Source organism: Papio anubis, chromosome 3 (genome assembly GCF_008728515.1).
Source record: "Papio anubis isolate 15944 chromosome 3, Panubis1.0, whole genome shotgun sequence".
Taxonomy (NCBI): Eukaryota; Metazoa; Chordata; class Mammalia; order Primates; family Cercopithecidae; genus Papio; species Papio anubis.
In genome coordinates, this window is record NC_044978.1 from 106,232,966 (window position 1) to 106,253,046 (window position 20,081).

Sequence of the window (20,081 nt, forward strand, 5' to 3'; positions counted from 1 at the left end):
TCTGACAATATCAGGTAAAGCTGGCAATTAATGTCACATTCTAACTGGCTACAGCTAATCAGCTTGGCTACTCTGAATATTAAATAACTAAATAATGGGCAAATTTCCATTTGTGAAGCTTTTTAATGCTTTCTTTTGTTACCCATTTGGCTCTTTTCAATTGTTTATATAATGTGGTTTGTCATATGTTAATTTGCATGATGGGGTAAGGAGAAGGGAGGGCAAAGTTTATTTACATGCTTGCTGGCTTGCTCTCATTTCCTGTGGTTCCCACTTTCCCTGCAGCAGTTATAACCCACCAGATTTGAAAAGTCAACTCAGTACAAATTAACTGTGCTCTGTATTGAAATTCTGGAGGGTTAGAGTCCTGCAAACTACGATGCAAGTCAGTGATCCAAATGACAGCCCTGGCAATTTACTTGCACTCATTCCTCACTTAATTCTTTAGAGGAGTAACTGCTCTATGCTCATTGAAGAATGCATGAATTAGAGTTGGGAGAGTATAAGCCACACAAAAGGCATCTGGGTAACTGCTTCTTAAAACTGGGTAATTTTCTCCTTCGACAATCAAGACTACTAAGGAAAAAAATATATATATAGGAAAGAAGAGGAAAACCCACAAATGAATTTATAAAATTTTAGCTCATTTATTTAAACATGGTGGATAAACTGCTATTAATTATTCATTTTATCACCAGGAAATAATGTTTGGGACATAACATGAGTTGTTGCTAACCTTTTGCCCAGAAAGACATCACTCTCTATGCAAACAAACAAACAGAAATATACTTCTTATCCCACCAAAGTTTCTATCATTTGATTTTTGGCCAAAACTGTCAAAAGAAATTCTTCAAGAAATAAAAGCAGCGATTAATCAGGAGAATAATCACATTCTTTTAATCAGTAGCTAGTTATCTCTAGTATGTGCCCATTAGAATCAAAGAGTCATAATGAATGGGCATTTCTTTTTTCTTGATAAACAGAAGTTTTTGTATATATGAAGAACATATGATTTGTGGTGCACATTAACCATTTATATTATCTGTAAACCACAAATAATCTTTGAAAAATGGGTTCCAAACTTTTGACGTAATTTCCTTAACTTCATGTCTTTGTCACCCATAAATTCATAACTAACCTAATGTGAAATGAATCATTGCAGATGAATGAAGTATATTGATTTTTACTAATTTCTACTAAATGTATTCAAAGATTTCTTGCTATCATTAACAACTTCATACCATACAGTTTTCACTTAGGTTGTTCTGAAAGGATGTTGGCTACTATTTTTCAAGCCATTGCTTGCTTACATTTTGCTGCTGCTTAGCTTTCATCTTCTTCTGAAAAGCAGTGAATGACAAAATAAGGTGTTTTGTGTAGATGTGTTCTTTTATTTTTCTTGTTTTCTTCTGTCACTAACTTGTTTTTTCTATTCTGTGTTTAATCTGCTGTCTTAATGGATTCAGCTTCAGAAAAGAGAGCGCTCTTGCAGAGCCTATGTCCAGGTACTTTCTGCGTTTTTATAAATGTGTTAAGTTGTTGAATGTCTGTGTTGTGATGGCATGCATGGACACCTGATAGAAAAACGATAATGTACCTTACTGAAATAAAGGAATTTCATGGAGGGGCAGAAGGGTGGGAACAGAAAAACATAAAAGCGTTGGCAGGGCCAATGCTCTGTCAAACAAGAGGAACACAGACTAAGAAGGAGGTGCAACTTGAGGTGTGAACTTTTTCATCATCACTAAGAGGTGAGTTGGGTATAATCTATAAAATCCCTATCTATAAAATCCCTATTTATTTTTCATAGAGGTGGTATGAAAACATTTCATTTTTTCATTGGGTCAGCCCATATTTGAGTAGCAAGTTGTTCAGAAATGAAACTAAATCAGTCTTACAAAACAACAAGTAATCCAGGATGCTTGGAATATCATGCTTCTGTTCCTCAGTAAAGCTGTTTATTGGCTCAAGGCATGATTGTGACTATCTTACTCTCTTACTTATTGCGAAAACTGTAATCACAATGTAAATGTGCTGTGTTTCTGGCTGACACGCTCTAATTTGTAAGCATGTTGTAATTTATAAGCAATAAACCATACCTATCTTTATGGATTTTGTATGACAGAGAACAACCTCAGAAGCAAGCTCTCTAGTTTTTGTTTTGTTTTGTTTTATAAGAAATTAAGGAAAGAAACAAAGAAGGCAGGAGGAACAATGAAAATGTTTGGCTGTAAACTTTATTCTACATGTATACATTTCACAGCATTTTAAAAAAGAAAGTCCATCTGCATTTATAAAGAGATACCCTCAAGAACCAAATTAATGGGTATGAGATTAATTTGGTTCTTGAGGGTATCTCTTTATAAATGGCAATTTAAAAACAAAACTTTATCAGTTAATTTGAAGGTGAACATAATATCAGGGTGTTTACTTCTTTAAACCAAAATTCTTAAGTTAGGTTGATATAAATAGTAAAAATTGATTTGTTTATTTATGCCTTTCCAGTGATCTGAATATTCACATCTGCTATCCTTCTGGGTAGTATAGAATTGAGAATTGGATTTATAATGAGAAAGTGACTTAATGAGCATAAAATCATAGCAAAAGGAACTGGATAGGCTTGGGACAAACTTAGATTGTGAAAAGCACAATAGAGTAGATTTTTTAATGAATGGAAATACCTCTGTGTGCCAGCTATAATCATTTGCTTAATTCTGGCTGGCAAATTCTTTTTCTTGCAGCTATGCCATTTGTAAATTCTATACATGACTATCTTCATATCCTCAACAATTATAAGTGAACAAAGCAAATATAATACAGTCCTTGTCTAGGATTTTACTATCTAGGAGAAAACATTGATTAATAAATGTTAGTACTCTAACACTTCAGAGGAATGAAAATGCAGTTGAGTAGACTCAACTTTCTTTAGATATACTCTCGTTCTGGAAATGTATACTGATCACTTTGATTGGATTTGGTGTCTTCCAAGTCTCCTGAGCAACACAAGAACACATTACAAATGTTCCCTGTAAGTCAGCTAAATTTGTAGTTGGCCAAAGGTGTCTATTATGATTATGTGTGGTTTCTGTAGGGAAGGAAGTATTTCTTTCCTGATCTATAGCTAGGTTCATGACTCAGGCCCCTATAACAAAAGACAGGTTAACAAGAGAAAAACAAAAATTTATTTTGTGTAAGTTTTATGTGAGATAGCAGCATTTGGTAATGACCCCAAGAAACAGAAAAACTTGTATTTTTTTATGTGTAGGTTTGATAAAGAGGAGACAGTCGTGGGAAAGTGCAACTGGACAAAGGGGGAATTATCTAATGGTAGTACATTGGGGGGAACTTAGCAAGGCATTTGTTCAGATTGTTCTGGGCATCTCTGTGTCTTGGGATCCTTCCTTCCAGGTATAGGGAGATGTGAACTAGGTTGATGTAAACGCTAAAAATTAATTTGTTCATTTATGCCTTTCCAATGATCTGAATATTCACATTCCACTATCCTTCTGGGTAGTATAGAATTGAGAATTGGACATTCTTTAAGGAGAATATTATGACTTGATTCAGGGGAAAGTTAGAAAATTCTTGCTCAGTTGTTTGATTTGCATCAGGAGAAAAAGGCAGGGTGAAGATGAGAATTACCTTCCTGCTTTTGCTGTTTTCTCAAATGCCAACGTGCCATATTTTGGAGTCACATGTTCTGAGTCTCATCAATTCTTATTACTTTAATCTCAGCATTGTTTTGCAGAATGAGCAATTAGAAACTTAAAAACCAGATTGAAAAAAAATATTATTTTATTCTTGCGCTTTTCATTCTGAATGTGAAGTGAAGCTATTAGAATAAGGCTAATAAGGACATTTTGTGAAAATACTATTTAAAAGGAAAAAGAAAATTTCAACATTGAAGAGAGATTAGGAAGATAAACTTTTAATTTGTGTTTTATTTTATAAAATAATGAATCTTTGTGTATAAGAAACTGTTCAGGTTTATTTTTCTAAGGTTTTGGGGAAAATTGCTTGCGAGGTCTATATAAGTGTGTTTATATACATATACACATATATATATGTATATATAAATATATATCTATGTATGACCTATACTCTTAGTGCAATAGGTAGAGAAATAAAAATATCCTTTATCATCAAAAGCTGAAGATCATTTTTGAGCTGAGCAGTGTTAGGATTGTTTTTGATTGCAATCTATGCTATCCTTTAATGGGGCCTTTGGGATAATTAGTCTTTTGGTATTTAAACCTATGAAATGCATGGTCATTCAAACATGAATCTCTGGTGCGAAATTAATAGCAGTTTATTCAATGGTTGATTTCCTGGGTTATAACTGACTATGAATAAATGTTTCAGCTACTGAGTAAACATTATAACACCAAACACAAACAGAATATTGGTGTATCAGAAATGCTCTGCTCTCTAATACATTACACCACCTCTGTTCCTCTTAATGTAAATCATTATTCCATGAAATTCTAGAGTGAATAATCCTTTAAACTTTAGTCTATTTACATTTTAAAGACTTGTTTTATGTTTCTTATTATTTCTATGTTCAGAGTACATTCAGAGCTATCTGTGAAATAGGTGTGAAATATGTTTGAAGTGCTTTATGCATTAAATTTGAAATAAGATTATTTCTAAGTCATCATAAATTTTTTAAAAATATATGGCCTTTTCATAGGCATAAGCAATGAATCTTTTAGGGTTGATTTTGGCTGTCTAACTTCATTTAGCTTTCAATTACTTAGAAGTTCAGTGTCTATTTTATGAATTATCCAGAGTTATCTTTTGTATCTTCTTACTTTTAACCTTTTGTTTATCTCACACACAAATGAAAGCACAGTGAAATTTTAACTATCACTTGTCAACTATGATAACTGACCTGTAGTTGTACAATTAAAAGTGGCTGGCGTGATATTTTAAATAATATGTGAATCTCCTTAAAAGCCATTATGTTTGCATCCCAAGAGTTTTAACCAAAAAAAAAAAAAAAAAAAAAAAAAAAATTGAGTTTAATATACATATTTTAATTGTAATTATAATCTTAGATTACACTAAAATTCTTGTTGAATATCACAAGATATAAATTGATATGTGTCATAGTAAAACATATTACTTCCATTTCTTAGACACAATGACATGGCCCTACAGAGCCCCGGGTACTCAAGAAGCTAAGGCAGAAGGATTTTTTGAGCCTAGGAGTTCGAATGTAGCCTGGGGAACTTAGTGAGACCCATGTCTCTTAAAAAAACAAGAAAAGACAGAGAGTTTTCAGTTTTATATTTGAAAAAACAAGTAAGACTTGTGTTACACATGCATATTAAACAGTTACCGTGATTTAATATTAACAGAAGGGGCCTTATAGATGAAGATGAGATAGTGTACTAGCCCAGGGTCACACAAATAGCACTGATGGTACTATTGCTTCTCTCCTGACATGTGTCCTGTGCTGCTTCAACACCATGATTAAGAATAACAATGATTTGTTATTAAAAATAAATTAATTTCCTGGAATCCTAACACTTTGGAAGGCCAAGGCGGGCAGATCACTTGAGACCAGGAGTTTGAGACCAGCCTGGCCAACGTGGTGAAACCTTGTCTTTACTAAAAATACAAAAATTAGCTGGGCATGGTGGTACATGCCTGTAATCTCAGCTACTCGGGAGGCTGAGGTAGGAGAATTGCTTGAACCCGGGAGGTGGAGGCTGCAGTGAGCTGAGATCGTGCCACTGCACTCCAGCTTGGGCGACAGAGTGAGACTCCATCTCCAAAAAAATAAAAATAAATAAAAATAAATTTATTTATTAGGCATTAATTATGTGCCATTATTGTACAGAGCAATTAGAATACATTCTTATTTAATATTCACAACCACCATATGATATAATTATTGTGATTTTTAACTTACAAATGAAAAATTGGGGGCCCAGGGAGGGTTACATGACTTTCACAAGATCGCACAATAATAATTGAGGGTGCCCTAAATTCAAAGCTAAGTCTTTCTAATTCAGACGCTTGTGCTCCTAATCTCTGAGATACTGTTATTAGCAGGACTGATCTCATCTTTTGGTGATGGGGGCAAGATATATCATTAGGTTTATGTTTATTGATTTTTTGCACTGTATTCCAAGCATGGAATGCAGTAAAACATTTTTTTTTTAATCTCTTTTTTGAGACAGAGGTAAAATGGCTATGTGGTAATTTTGTGCTGCCATCTTAAGGTCATATCCAAATATAATTTGCTTTGAGGTCCTTTTATTTTCAGAGGAAACTCTGATGAAAAAGTTTCATCTTAAGAGAATAAAAAACCAGCAGAAAGATACAGTAACTATGTTAAAGGGGAACTGTCCAACTGTTTTCCAGAGACAGTACCATTTTCCACCAGCAATATATGAGGATTCCAGGCTGGGCGCACTGGCTCACGCCTGTAATCCCAGCACTTTGGGAGGCCGAGGCGGGCGGATCACTTGAGGTCAGGAGTTGGAGATCAGCCTAGGCAATATGGTGAAACTCCGTCTCTACTGAAAATACAAAATTAGCTGGGCTTGGTGACACATGCCTGTAATCCCAGCTACTTGGGAAGCTGAGGCAGGAGAATCGCTTGAACCTGGGAAGCAGAGGATGCGGTGAGCCGAGATCATGCCATTGCACTCCAGCCTGGGCCACAAGAGTAAATCTCCGTCTCACCAAAAAAAAAAAAAAAAAAAAAAGAGGATTCCAGTTGCCCCACAACCTCACTAACACTTGTTATTTTCTGTCTTTCTTACTATTGCTATGCTAGTATTTGTGAATTGAGGAAGTTCTTGACTGTAGTCATGAGATTGGGGGCAGAGGAAAGTTTAAAAATATAATTTATGAACCAGTACAAATCATGTGGTTTCAGAGAGAGGTCCATGGTTTTCGTGAGAATATGGGAGTAGAGTATGACCTCCAAGAGCTTAATAACAACTGCCTTTATGTTTTCTAAACGTGAGCAGAACTTAGGTTTGCATTTTTTCCTTATCTTTCAACCTCAAATTGTCATTTTTAAAATAGTAATAGTTGTTAGCATTGTTCTCCTCTTTAGCAGAAACTATTAAGAATTACTGGTGTTTATTTTTTACTACTTTTAAGACAGGACATTTTCCTCATTATTAAAAATATTTTCATTTTTATCAATAGTTTCTTTTGCCCACCAAATCTCAGAGGCAGTGTGTACTTGCTAGAGAGTCTGCAGTTGACCATGCTTAATGGAAAATATAAGTTCATCTAGGTATTGATGTGATTCCTTTGAGTCATTGTGTAGAATCTGTTGTGGTCACTTGCATAGCTCGGTTGAGAACTGATCAGAAAAAAACAAAAAACAAAAAAAAACAAAAAACAAAACATTAGGCAGGTGTGAATTTAAAAACAAAAATCACACACCTGGTTTTTCTTCTTCTTCTTTTGTTTTTGAAAGGCAGATAGTCTATATGATTTTTTTCATGCTTAAAGAGTATTATTATAGTATACTAAAGTATACTATATGTATACTATATAGGTATATAGGACATAGAGAGCTTATTACTGTAATATATTTTATATATATAGTATGATATAATACTATATCCTAGTAATGGAAAACCATCACATAGTGAACAACAAAAATATTTAAGAATTACTAGTTAAGCACATGTGCCCCGTATAATCTTACCAGCTCTGCGAGTACAGCAGTACACATAATAGGCAAAAATCCCTGCACTCTCTTCTAAGGTGAAAATCCTAGTGAAAGAATATGAACAATACACTGAATATGTAAAATATATGGTATGCCAGATGATGATAAATGCTATAGAGTAAAATAAAGCAAGAAAGCATGAAATGAATTACCGAGGTGATATTTGAGCAAAACTCGAAAGGAGATAAAGGAGTCAACTATGCTGATATGCAGGAGGGAGCATTTTAGCAGAGAGAACAGAAAGTTCCTGAAGCGGAAATATCCTTGTTGGTAATGAAGGAGGCTAGTGCGACTGGAACAGAGTGAAAAAGAAGAGGATCACAGGGTGTGAGCTTGTGGTACCACAAGGCTCAGATTCTGATAGATGATTGTAAGGCCTTCAGCTTTTATTCAGAAAAGCCTAGTAAACAAACCACTGCAGGTTTCTGAGGAGAGGATAATTATCTGATGTGTGTTACAAGTAGAGAGTAGCCAATAGCAAGAAAAGTAAGGGCCAAAGCTGGGTGACCATTTGGGTAATGACAGCCACTTGGATTAGTATATTAGTGCGCATACTGAGGTAATTATTCGGATTCAGAATTTTTTTAAAAAATGAAATAAGATTTGCTAAGAGAGTGTGTGGAGTTTTCAGAGAAAAAGAGGAGTTGAAATGACAGCATGTTTTTTGCCTGAGCAATTGGAAGGATGAAGTCGCCGTTAATTGTTGAGATGGTCTATCTGCAGCCAATTTGGGAGGGTCAGGAAGAGAACTCCACTACGGCTCATGTTAAGTTTGAGATTCTTATTAGACATGCAATATCGATGTTAAATATGTCATTAAATATACAATCATGGTGTTCATTTGTGAGATTAGCCTAGAAATAATTATTTGGTAGTGTTATGCTTAGAGTGGCATTTGAAATCAGTGTTCTAGATGAATCCATCAAGGGGATGAGTATAAAGAGAGAAAAGAAAAGAATCTAGGACTGAGCCCCAGGACTCTGTAACATGAAGAGGTTGGGGAAATGAAGAGAAGTCAGCAATAGAGACTAAAAAACAGCCTTAAGGAATGAGGAGCACCAGGAGAGTATGGTATCCTGGAATCAACTGAAGTTATTGCAGAGAGGATGAAATGATGTGAAGTGCTGCTGAATCTGCTCAGAAATGCTGATACAGCTTTTCAAAGATAAAAGTAATGTCAACTTTTGATAATTAAAAAAATTCCAAAGCCCACATGTCTACATTATTACATGCAATATCTAAACATTTTTGCCCATTCTTTTCCATTTTTTTGTATTATAAATGCACACTTTCTGTGAACCAAAGTTGCTACTTGCGCCTTTGACAAAGTGCAAATTGAATTATGCCAGTTTTACTTGTGTGCCTTTGGTGCATAAGACAAGAAGGATTCTAAGCTCCATTTATACTGCTAGGAAGAAATTAATGAGTATTTTCAAGTTCCTTGTTTGGTCACTTAATTGGCTGTGTGACAAAGAGCTCTGTGGTGCATGTCAAACAACTTTCAGAGTCCTCTAATGATTTGTGCTTTGCTTGACTTGTGATACTATTCTGTGTGGCCTGTCAGGCTGGATATCCTTGTTAAAGTGGCTAGAATAAATTGGCTAGCAGTGTGCATACAATGTAGTATATTAACTGCAGCAACAGGGAGTACTTTTAGCAGCTCTTTCAAGAGATTTAGATGTTTGCCCATAAGCATCAAAGCCAACCCAAACTTTCATTTAATATAATTAAAAGGACATCTGAAAGTAGTTTGAATCACAGCAGGTTCTTGTGGTTTGGTAACCCTTTGTTAAAACCCTGTGAACTTAATATATTTCACAGCTTGATAAATCTGCACTTGATTTATGTCAGTAAGAAAGAAAATATAAATCTGCACCCTGCATGTTTCTGGTGCCCTAAACCTATTGTTAAAAGACATTGAGATCAAAGAAAGTGACTTCTATCTACAAAACCAGAGTACTGTAGTTTTTTTCAGATAAAGAATGGTTATAAGAATTCCTTTCTATAAATTGTAGACATTAAACGCTACTACATACAAAGCAATCATTGAATCAAAAGAGTGAAATCATATGTAATGTAAGCAGAGTAATTCACACAGGTATTATTGAAGAATGTGAACAGGTCAAGTTGTAAATCTAATGATTTAAAAACTTCCAAAGGACAGTGACAGATGTTGATGATGGAGATTCTGCACTGACGTGGAAAGAACATCATTCTGGGAATCTCTCACAATTCCCCTGGCGAATGTGTCAGGTTACATAGAAATGGCTGCTTTAGAAAGCCATTTCTGCCTCCTTCGTTTTGTACATTTCCTGTAAATAAACAAATGTTCCAGCTGCTGTTTGTATATGCATGGTTTGTGAATGCTTCAGGAAGTAATTCTAATGAGGGTGTGAAAAAAGTGTCTTTCTGTTTTTAAATAAAATGTTGTCATCTAAAACAAAAATGTTTTCTCTCTTCTTTGCACCAACTTGTGTTCTCTTCTCTTATTTAATTTTCTGATCAAAGTCTGGGCCATTATGTAACTGTAAAACTGTTTACTTCAGAAGTTTTTAAATCATTAGATTTACAACTTGACCTGTTCACATTCTTCAATAATACCTGTGTGAATTACTCTGCTTACATTACATATGATTTCACTCTTTTGATTCAATGATTGCTTTGTATGTAGTAGCGTTTAATGTCTACAATTTATAGAAAGGAATTCTTATAACCATTCTTTATCTGAAAAAACATAGTCCATTCTATGCATCAATGCTTTCTGAACATAAGTTTACCTTCAGAAAAGTTTTAAATACATAGAAAATAAATAGATATTATTTCTATGCAAATGCAAGAGAATACATATCAATTTACTTTTCCATTTATTTAATAGTTTGATGGTTACATAGCTAACCAGAAGGCAAAGGATATTAAAAACAGCATTACATGTCGGGCACAGTGGCTTACGCCTGTAATCCCAGCACTTTAGGAGGCCGAGGCAGGTGGATCACCTGAGATCAGGAGTTCGAGACCAACATGAACAACATGGAGAAACCCCTTTCTACTAAAAATACAAAATTAGCCGGGCATGGTGGCACATGCCTGTAATCCCAGCTACTCGGGAGGCTGAGACAGGAGAATTGCTTGAACCCGAGAGGCGGAGTTTGCGGTGAGCCAAGATCGCGCCATTGCACACCAGCTTGGGCAACAGAGCAAGACTCCATCTCAAAAAAAACAAAAAACAAACAAACAAAAAAACAACATTACAGATTTAAGATCCTACTTTCTGAAACTATCATTAACTTTTTTGGTACAGATCAGAAAAGAAATGGAAATTTTGAAGTCCAATTTGCAGTAAAGTAGTTGTCTGAGGGCGTGGAACCAAACAAATGATTTTTTAGGACTGCTCCCAGAGTTACAATTTTTATGTATTCCTTTGTTTAATATATGAATCTTGGACAGCTGGTAGTAACAAAGTTAGCTATGGTAGCTTAAACAAACCAGGGCTTTATTCTTGCATATGAAAAATGCAGACGAGGCAGTCCAAGATTAGCTTGGAAACTGCATGAAATCATCAGGGACCAAGGCTGCATCTGGTTTTTTGCTCCATCATCTTTAGCGCATGCGTTTCCATCCCCAAGATGACAAGATGGCTACTTAAGTTCCAATCATCACATCATGCCAATCTTCCAAAAGGAAGAAGGAAAAGGATAAGTACCGGAAGGATTTGTCCCTTTTAGTACTTTCCAGGAGTCTCTCCAAACTATTTCTTATTATACTATGTCGGCCACCCTATTTGCATGGTTAAATACTTCATTAATAGGTGCAGCTTTGCAGCTGGGCATAGTGTCCAATGATTCTGTGTCTAACACAAGAGGGATATTGGGCAACTAGCAGCTTCAGATGCAACGAAAATGCTTTTTCTTTTTCTTATTTAATAACAGTGAAATCTTACTCAGTTTTAATGTAATAACCTACCATAGATTTATGACAATACAAAGGTAATTTTTGAACCCTAGATATAGATAACAATATTCTTCTACTTGTTCTGTTAGTCATAGTTTGAGATTAATCATTTTGTCTTAAAAAAAAAAAAAAAAAAAAAAACTTTTAAAAGCTATTTGAAACTTCTCAGATTGCATTTTTCTACCTTTTAAGCAATTTTTTGAATAGCTAATATAGACACATGGTATAAAATTCTAAAGGTAGAAAATAATTATTTCTCCCTCCCTCTGGAACCTCTGCATTACTAACTCCAGGGCACTCCACTGACGTTGTTGTCTATTTCAGTGGTGCCCTCTTGCGGTTGCGTAGTTCAACCCGGCCTCTTTTCTCTCCACGGTCTTTCAGCAGTCCTTTTCCAAAGCATGATCACTGTTAGCTTTTTTTTTTCTTTCTTTCTTTCTTTCTTTCTTCTTTTTATTTTTTTATTTTTATTTTTATTTTTTTTTTTTTTTGAGACGGATTCTTGCTGTCACCAGGCTGGAGTACAGTGGCGCGATTTCGGCTCACTGCAACCTCCGCCTCCCGGATTCAAGTGATTCTCCTGCCTCAGCCTCCCAAGTAGCTGGGATTACAGGTGTGAGCCACCCTGCCCGGCCTGTTAGCTTTTTAAATATCTTACCAGAGAAGACTATTTTTACTCACATCTATATTTTTATACTGTTTCTTTATAAATCTTGTCATATAATCACAAAACAGTGTTGTTCTCCTTGTCGAGAGAAAAGACTTTGGGGGTAACTTGTGGCCGACCCACACAATGGGGTAGCATTCCGCCCTGGAAAAGAGTAAATGTGTAGACAGGATCACAAGCTAGATTAGGGTAGTGTTTGTATCAACAGAACAACTTACCTCTTCATCAGTAGGAAATCGGTTGAATAAACTACTAAATAAAGGAATACTTCCTAGCCTCAGAAACAGTGAGGTAGAACTTGTGTTGACTTAGAAAGATAGGTGTGATATATTTTCAAGTAAAAATAAACAAGCAAGCCAAAAACGACAGATAACAACCTTATTGTAAGGACTGAGTTTGCTCTCATAAATGCATAAATATTTACAGGTCTAGAGAGATCCACAATGAACTGTCAAAAGTGATTTTTTGTGCGTGGAGTTTTATGGTGTTCTATAAATGGAATTTCAGCTTTTACCATATATACTTCTGTAATTTAAAACTGTTTGTAAATATGTCTTTTTAAAACTATTAGTTTTATTTTTTGATTTTTATTTTTTGATTAGATATTATTTGATTTGATTAGATATTATTTTTTGAAATGGTTTTAGATTTGTATCTAGAAAATCTAAAAAATTGATCAAGTCTGATAGAAAGTTCCCATATGCCTCCCATTGACATGAACAACTTCCTCTATTGTTAACATCTTACACTAGTATGGTATATTTATAATAATCAACCAATGTTAATATATTATCATTAACTGAAGTCCACAGTTTATTCAGATTTTTAAATTTATTATCTATGTCCTTTTTCTGTTTTAGGATCCTATCCAGGATATCATATTACATTTAATTGGCTCTGCTAGGCTGTAGCAGTTTTTCAGACTTTCCAACAAGTATCTGCTTTTCAAAGTCTGAAAAATACATTTTTTATTTAAAAATAGTAAACATATATACTTTAAGAAAAGCATAGATTTATTCCTTCATTCAATCAGGCAACATTTGTTGAGCTCATTCAGACACTATTTCAGGTGCAGGGATTCGGGGGTGAAGACAGAGTTTCTGTCTCGTAGGGCTCACACCCTAGTTCAGCCAGCTGGAGTTATGGAGAAAAATAGCCAGTAAATCAGTCAATCAATCAAAGTAATAAAATAAGATTGCAGAAATGCTATTCAAAGAATTAAAGCAGTCATATGAGTAAATATGACCTTATGATTACTTCATTTCATGCGAATCAGGGAAGACTTTCTAAGGAAGTGATAGGCAATTCAGCAATGTGACTACCTGGAGAAGAGCATTCCAAGATCAAAGGTCACCCAAGGCCGAGATGGTCAAGTGACAAGTGGTTGGAGAGTTCAGGGAATAGAAAAAAGACAAATATGCCTGAAGCAATGGGTTGAGGGAGAAGGCTATGGAAAAAAGTCAAGCATCTGAGTGCTATTAAAAACCTTTGACCAGGGTCATGATGTATTTTTTGCAAAATGACTTTGGCTGCAAACTTTGTTTTCCTCTGATATTGATTCTTATAACTTCAGCTATTATCCTTGTGTAGATGATTTTCAAAAAAAAAAAAAAAAATTTAAACAACTGCTTTACATATTGTCAAATTCCTCTGTTAATCCATTCCACCTACTGTCTGAGTAATGTTTTAAAAATGCAAATTTGATCATGACTTGACCCTATTCAGCTTGTCCCTTACTCTTTTTTATCCTTATAGAAAAAAAAAAATCCTTTTCTGAACTACAGTGCTTGAATATCAGACTCCTGTTGCTAATTTCTTACCCCTTTAACTGGCTCCTCCTCAGATCCTACACTGCCAGAGGATTTAAATACTTTCAGTTCGTGTCTTTGTACCTTTATAGTCACAGCTTCTTCTGCTTGGATTAATTCTAGATTTGCTTTCCTTTCTCCTTCTCTTTATTCCAGTAACTTTGATTTACCTATCAACACTCACTTCATATGTCAATCACTCTAAGGAAGCATTCTTTGTCCCACTTAGTCTGAATGAATGACCTCTTATGCGAACTTACAACACTCTCAGTTTTCCTCTATTACAGCAATTATCAAGCTGTATTTTAATGTCTCTTCACTCTATCAATAAGCTGCTTGGGAAGGAACAGTGCCACTTTTATTTCTACATCTTCAGGACCTTTTAAATTGTATTTAGCACATATTAAGTGATCTCCAAATATTTACTGTTTAATTCAAGCTCCAGGCTCAAATTTCTGATTGCCTACTAGTATGTCCACTGCAGCAGAAATTCTGACAACACTTTTCAACATTTGCTGCTGCCAATCCCTCTCCTCGCATTCTCCCTTAAATTCACCTCCTCAGGCTTGTGCCCCCACTACACCACTGAAACTGCCCTTGTTGACCTTGTTGAGGTCATTAATGACTTCTAAATGCTGCTAGACCAACAGTCGGTAGTCAATCCATACCTCACTTGATTAATTAGAAACATCTAGCACAGCTGATCACCCCCTCTTCCTTGATATATTATCTTTAGGACAACTCACTTTATTTTTCTCCTACCTAATTGACACTTCTTTCCAGTCTCCTTTGCTGGTTCCTCCTCTTCTCCTCAAACCCTTAAGCTTGGAGTGCCCCCTAGCACAACAGTTAGTCCTCTTGCCTAAGCTTTGTACATTCACACCCTTGGTGATCTCATTGATTTACATACCACCTATATGTCTATGACCTACAAATATTATCCATGGCACAGACCATTCTCCTGATCTCCAGAATTAATTTTCCAGCCAATTTCTCAATAGCTTCACTTTGTTGTGTAATAAACACCTCAAACTTTCCATATCTATAACTGAATTCCCAATCTTCACTTGCAAACCATTCTTCAGCATCTCAGTTGAAGTGGTTGAGCCCCCCCTCCCACCTCTACTGTTTTCCTTCACTTTACTCCAGACGCATGCCATTTTAAGGTTTTGGACCATGCAAACCTTCAAAAGTTCCATTTGAAGACTTTTATTCTGGCTGTTCTCTCTGATTGAATGCTTCTCTTCCAGATGCCTGCATGGCTAACTCTCTTAATTCCTTTGTCGTTTTTGAATTGTTACCTTTTCAGTGATGCCCATCTGTACCATCATATTTGAAAGCCAACCTCTATCCCAACACCATCCCTGATTCTAGATCCCCCTATCCTGTCAATTTTCTTTTATTTCACACTGTACATTGCATCTTCTAACAGTATATGGTTTATTATTTGCTTCCCTTGCCAGAATGTTCAGTTCTAAGATTATTTTTTTCTCTGCTTTGTTAAGATGTACCTCAAGGGTCTAGAACAGTGTTGGCATGTGTTAAGGGCTCAAGAAATATTAATTAAATGAATAGATGTCCTGCTTCGAAGTGTTGATACATAAAATTGTATTGATTGCTCCTCAAAAGCAGTATCTCTGTGGTTTTCTTTTTTGTTTTACAATCACTCTGTTACCCAGAACAAAAATAGAGTTATTATTTCTAGTTCAAAAAGAAGAATTTTTGGACACTTTCATGATTATTTTTGAAACCAAGGAAAACCCTCTTTCCATCTGTGATACCACGCTCTCTGACTGCTTACTCTTTCCTCTTCATTGTCAACTATTCTTACTTCATTTGCCCCTCTATTTTGTTAGTGTTTCTGTACCATCAATTCTTCTTCTACACAGTTTATCTGGGTAATTTCAGATATATCAATGGCTTTAATAAGCCTACTTAAATGTATGATGCATGCATTGTATTAAGCCGTTTTTCTGCTGCTGTAAAGGAATACCTGAGCCTGGGTAATGTATAAAGAAAAGAGGTTTAATTTGCTCATGATTCTGCAGCCTGTACAAGCATGGCACTGGCATCTGCTTAGCTTCTGGGGAGGGCCCTGGGAGATTTTACTCATGGAAGAAGGCAAAGTAGGAGCTGGCATATCACATGGCAAAAGCAGGAGCAAGAGAGGGAGTCGGGTAGGTGTCACACACTTTTAAACAACCAGATCTCACAAGAGCTCACTCACTATGTGAGGACAGTACTCCGCCCTCATGACCCAAACATCTCCCACCAGGCCCCACCTCCAACATTGAGGATTACAGTTCAACATGAGATTTAAAAGGAAAAATATCCAAACTATCTCATGAACTATATTTGAATATCAGATATCTTATATAAGCTTCAGGCCCATCTAGATGCCATTCAATTACAATCATGCATTACCAGTGAGGATACATTCAGAGAAATGCTTCATTTTGCTGTCATGCAAACATCATAGGGTATACTTACGAAAACCTAAATGGGATAGCAGATTACACACCTGGGCTACGTGGTATAGCCTACTGCTCCTTAGGCAACAAACCTGTACTGCATGTTACTGTACTGAGTACTGTAGACAATTATAACACAATAGTATTTGTGTATCTAAACACAGAAAAGATACAGTAAAAATATGATAAAAAGATAAAAGCTAGTACACCTGAATAGGACAGCTCCATTTTAATCTTATGGGACCACCATGGTATACATGGTCCATTGTTGAGCAACACATCATTATTCAGTGCAAGACTGTATATTCCATTCAAAATAGGCAACCTGAATTTACTGTGTTACTCATACTCTCCACCCACACATATACTCTTATGCCCACTACCTTTTGAAAAACAAAATTCCCATTTGAAGTAAGTGCTACCTCCTTGACAACCCCAAATTCTATGCATTGCACTTCTTTCTTTTCCTCGTCAACTGGCATTAGCTAATCAGCAAATCATTTTAAATATCTTTGGAATAATCCCTGCTTTTCTTTTTCTCCAGAACCAGAATTCATGTACTTGAGCCCTGGTTCTACTCTATGTTAGCTAATTAGCCTTTAGCTAGTTACTTAACTTCTATGAGTCTCAGTATTCTCACTGTAAGATGATGATAATAAATTATACCTCGCTGGGTTACTTCGAAAATTAAAGGAGTTAATGCATGTAAACCATTCATATCAAGGTCTGGAATACACTCCACAAATATTAACTGTTACTGTGTATCACTCTGTTACCTTAAATTTTCTTTTTTTTTTTTTTTTTTTGCAGTGACTATTTGTCACTTTTGGGAAGAATTGTAAATACCTTAACATAGTTTGCAAACCTCTTTGAAATCTAGCCTTCACTTACCAGTCTTACCACTGAACCCCTTATACTCTTTGCTCTACCATAAGGAATTTGTTTTCAGTTCCTTCGCAGTGCCTGTTCTCTTTCACCTCTGTGCCTGTAAGTACACGCTGTGCCCTTTGTCTCTTTGTTCAGTGTTGAGTTTCATCTTGGAAATGTCCCACTTCATGGAGCTTTTCCAATACAGAGCTTGAACTCTATGTTTCCATCATTATAATGCTTGCCATGTTGGATTTTAATTACTTGTTTAATTGCCTGGCCTAACTATATTGCCATTACCTTCAGGGAAGGGAGAACATCTGTCTTTCTTGCTACATCCCAGTTGACTGCCACATTGAAGATGCTCAATTAATATTTGTTGAATGAATATTGAGTTAGCAAGGAGTTTAAGTCAGGTCTGTAGATCCATTTAATTCCTGTAACACGATAGAGATTTATTTGACAGCATTCAGTCATTTCATTCTAAAGTAGAATTAAACAGTGATATGATCAAATACAGTTTGCAAAAAATAATGCTTTAAAAAAAATAAGGGTCTCTTAAAGACACAGTCTGTTCTATGAAATTTTAGTTTCACCTTGTTTTACTCCTAAAGGTCCTTATTACTATATTAAGATCACTTGTGTTATATGATCTAATTTTAATTAAGATTTGAAAATGCCAGCACTTCACTGTAATATAAAAGGTAGTTCAGAGATTAGTGGTTTTTATATACTTAATAATATCAAATGACAGTGGTTATAAAAAGCACCTTAGGTTTATTGATCAGATGTGTAAATATCAGTCATTCAACTTGACTTGTAATAAAAAACCTGCAAGTTATAAACTGTTTTGAAGACACTTCTAACACTTGACCTTTACATTTTGATTTGAATCAATATCTAAACGCAGATTGCAGTACAATGTGTCCTATTCAGTAATGATTTTAAACTTTTGCTTCATTTTACTTTACTCTCAACTGATAAACTTTATATCAAGAAGTCAAAGTAAAGAATTAAAGAACATTTTGTTTTTATTATTTCAAATTATAAATCAATGGATACTATTTGCATCTATCTATCTACAGTGTTACATTCAGAAAGCAAGAAATGGGAGCAGAGACCTGAAAATATATTTTTCTTCCTTAATATATCCTGAGATTTAGATATGAAGAAAAATATTTAAATGTAACTGTATAATATAATAAAATAATAATATAAAATAGCATTATTCAGCATGATTATGGTATATATTGATAAGGACATGATGCATTCAGGAAGACATATTTAAAAAGTAGAAGTAGAGTAAAATATAATTTATATTACTAGGCTGTTTTTCAAAAGAATTTAGGCAATTCATTAGTACAAATGTATCTATTATTATGAAATAATTGTTCCCAACTTTCAAATGGGCTGCCTAATATCAATTTGCTTTTTTTATTTGATCATCATCAGCTTGCTCATTATGTACTTTAGCTTTGGATTTCCTCTTCAGAGTCAAAGAAAATGTATTCATCCTCTAGTGTCTAACTCAAAAATAAACATTTTCTGGGATGCTTTTATGGTCCTACTCAGCAAGAATCTGTTACTTTTGTGCTGTATGCTGTGGGTTTCTAGATCTGTTTTGTGCTGGAGCATAGGTAAATTGAAGGCAAACTCTATGTTTTTCTTCTCTAACCTCATTCAACAATGCCTTACCTAGTTTTTTGCATATAATACATATTTAATGAAATCTTATTAAATTACATTAGAAATTACCTTTGGAAACATTATGGAAAACTTTTCATTAAATATATATATATATATATTTTTTTTTTTCTTACTCATAGTGTCCTGTGTTCACTATAATAACCTGTGGTTCAGATTTTCTTCTTCTGAACTCTGTCATCTTAACTTCCTCTCATTCACCCTGCCTCCCTCCCAAATTATGGTGATATCTGAACACGTTATTCTCTCAGAAGTATTTGGGGAGACAGGGAAAAAATTAAAGAAACAAAAAAGGATGCTTTCAGTTTTCCTATTGTATATAATGTCATTAATAATTTGATAATAAAAGTAACTTATCTTTATGTGGTAAATATTAATGAATACCTAAAAGGTATCACAGCACTAAAATTTACTCTGGGAAAACACAAATGAATATGATCTCTTCTCTGAGGACATCGTAGTCTGGTGAGAAAACCAGATACAAATATGGATAATTCTGTTAAAGATAAACAAATACTAAAATGGGAGCCTTCTGTGGTCTGACTGCTTGTGTCTCCCCATAATTCATGTGTTGAAACTTACTCTGCGGTATAGTGGTGTTGGGAGGTGGGGCTTCTGGTGAGGTGATTAGGCCATGAGAACAAAGCCCTCATGAATGAATGTTACTAGTGACCTTAGAAAGGAGGCCCAAGGTAATTTGTTTCTCTCTTGAACCCTGTGAGGATGCAGAGAGTGAGACCTCACCAGACAATGAATCTACAGGTACCTTGATCTTGAGCTTCTCAGCTTCCAGAACTGTGAGCAATAAATTTCCGTGGTTTATAAAATTGTTCAGTCTAAGATATTGTGTTCTAGCAGCCCAAATGGACTAAGAGCTCACTGGGGTATTGATTCTCTGAAGTGAGACTAAT

At 35.1% G+C, this 20,081-nt stretch overlaps 1 protein-coding gene across 30 annotated transcripts in view; it reads left to right on the top strand.

Annotated features, from left to right (window-relative positions):
* Positions 1–20,081, top strand: part of ADGRL3 (adhesion G protein-coupled receptor L3) — an 864,507-nt gene that overhangs the window by 700,022 nt on the left and 144,404 nt on the right. For 25 of the 30 annotated variants that reach the window (XM_021939122.2, XM_021939135.2, XM_021939127.2 and 22 more), the window contains one exon: positions 1,467–1,505. The exons of the other annotated variants lie outside the window; for them this stretch is intronic. In XM_021939122.2, the coding sequence (XP_021794814.2) occupies positions 1,467–1,505 (39 nt within the window). The remainder of the gene's footprint in view (positions 1–1,466; positions 1,506–20,081) is intronic. 30 annotated transcript variants of the gene reach the window in all.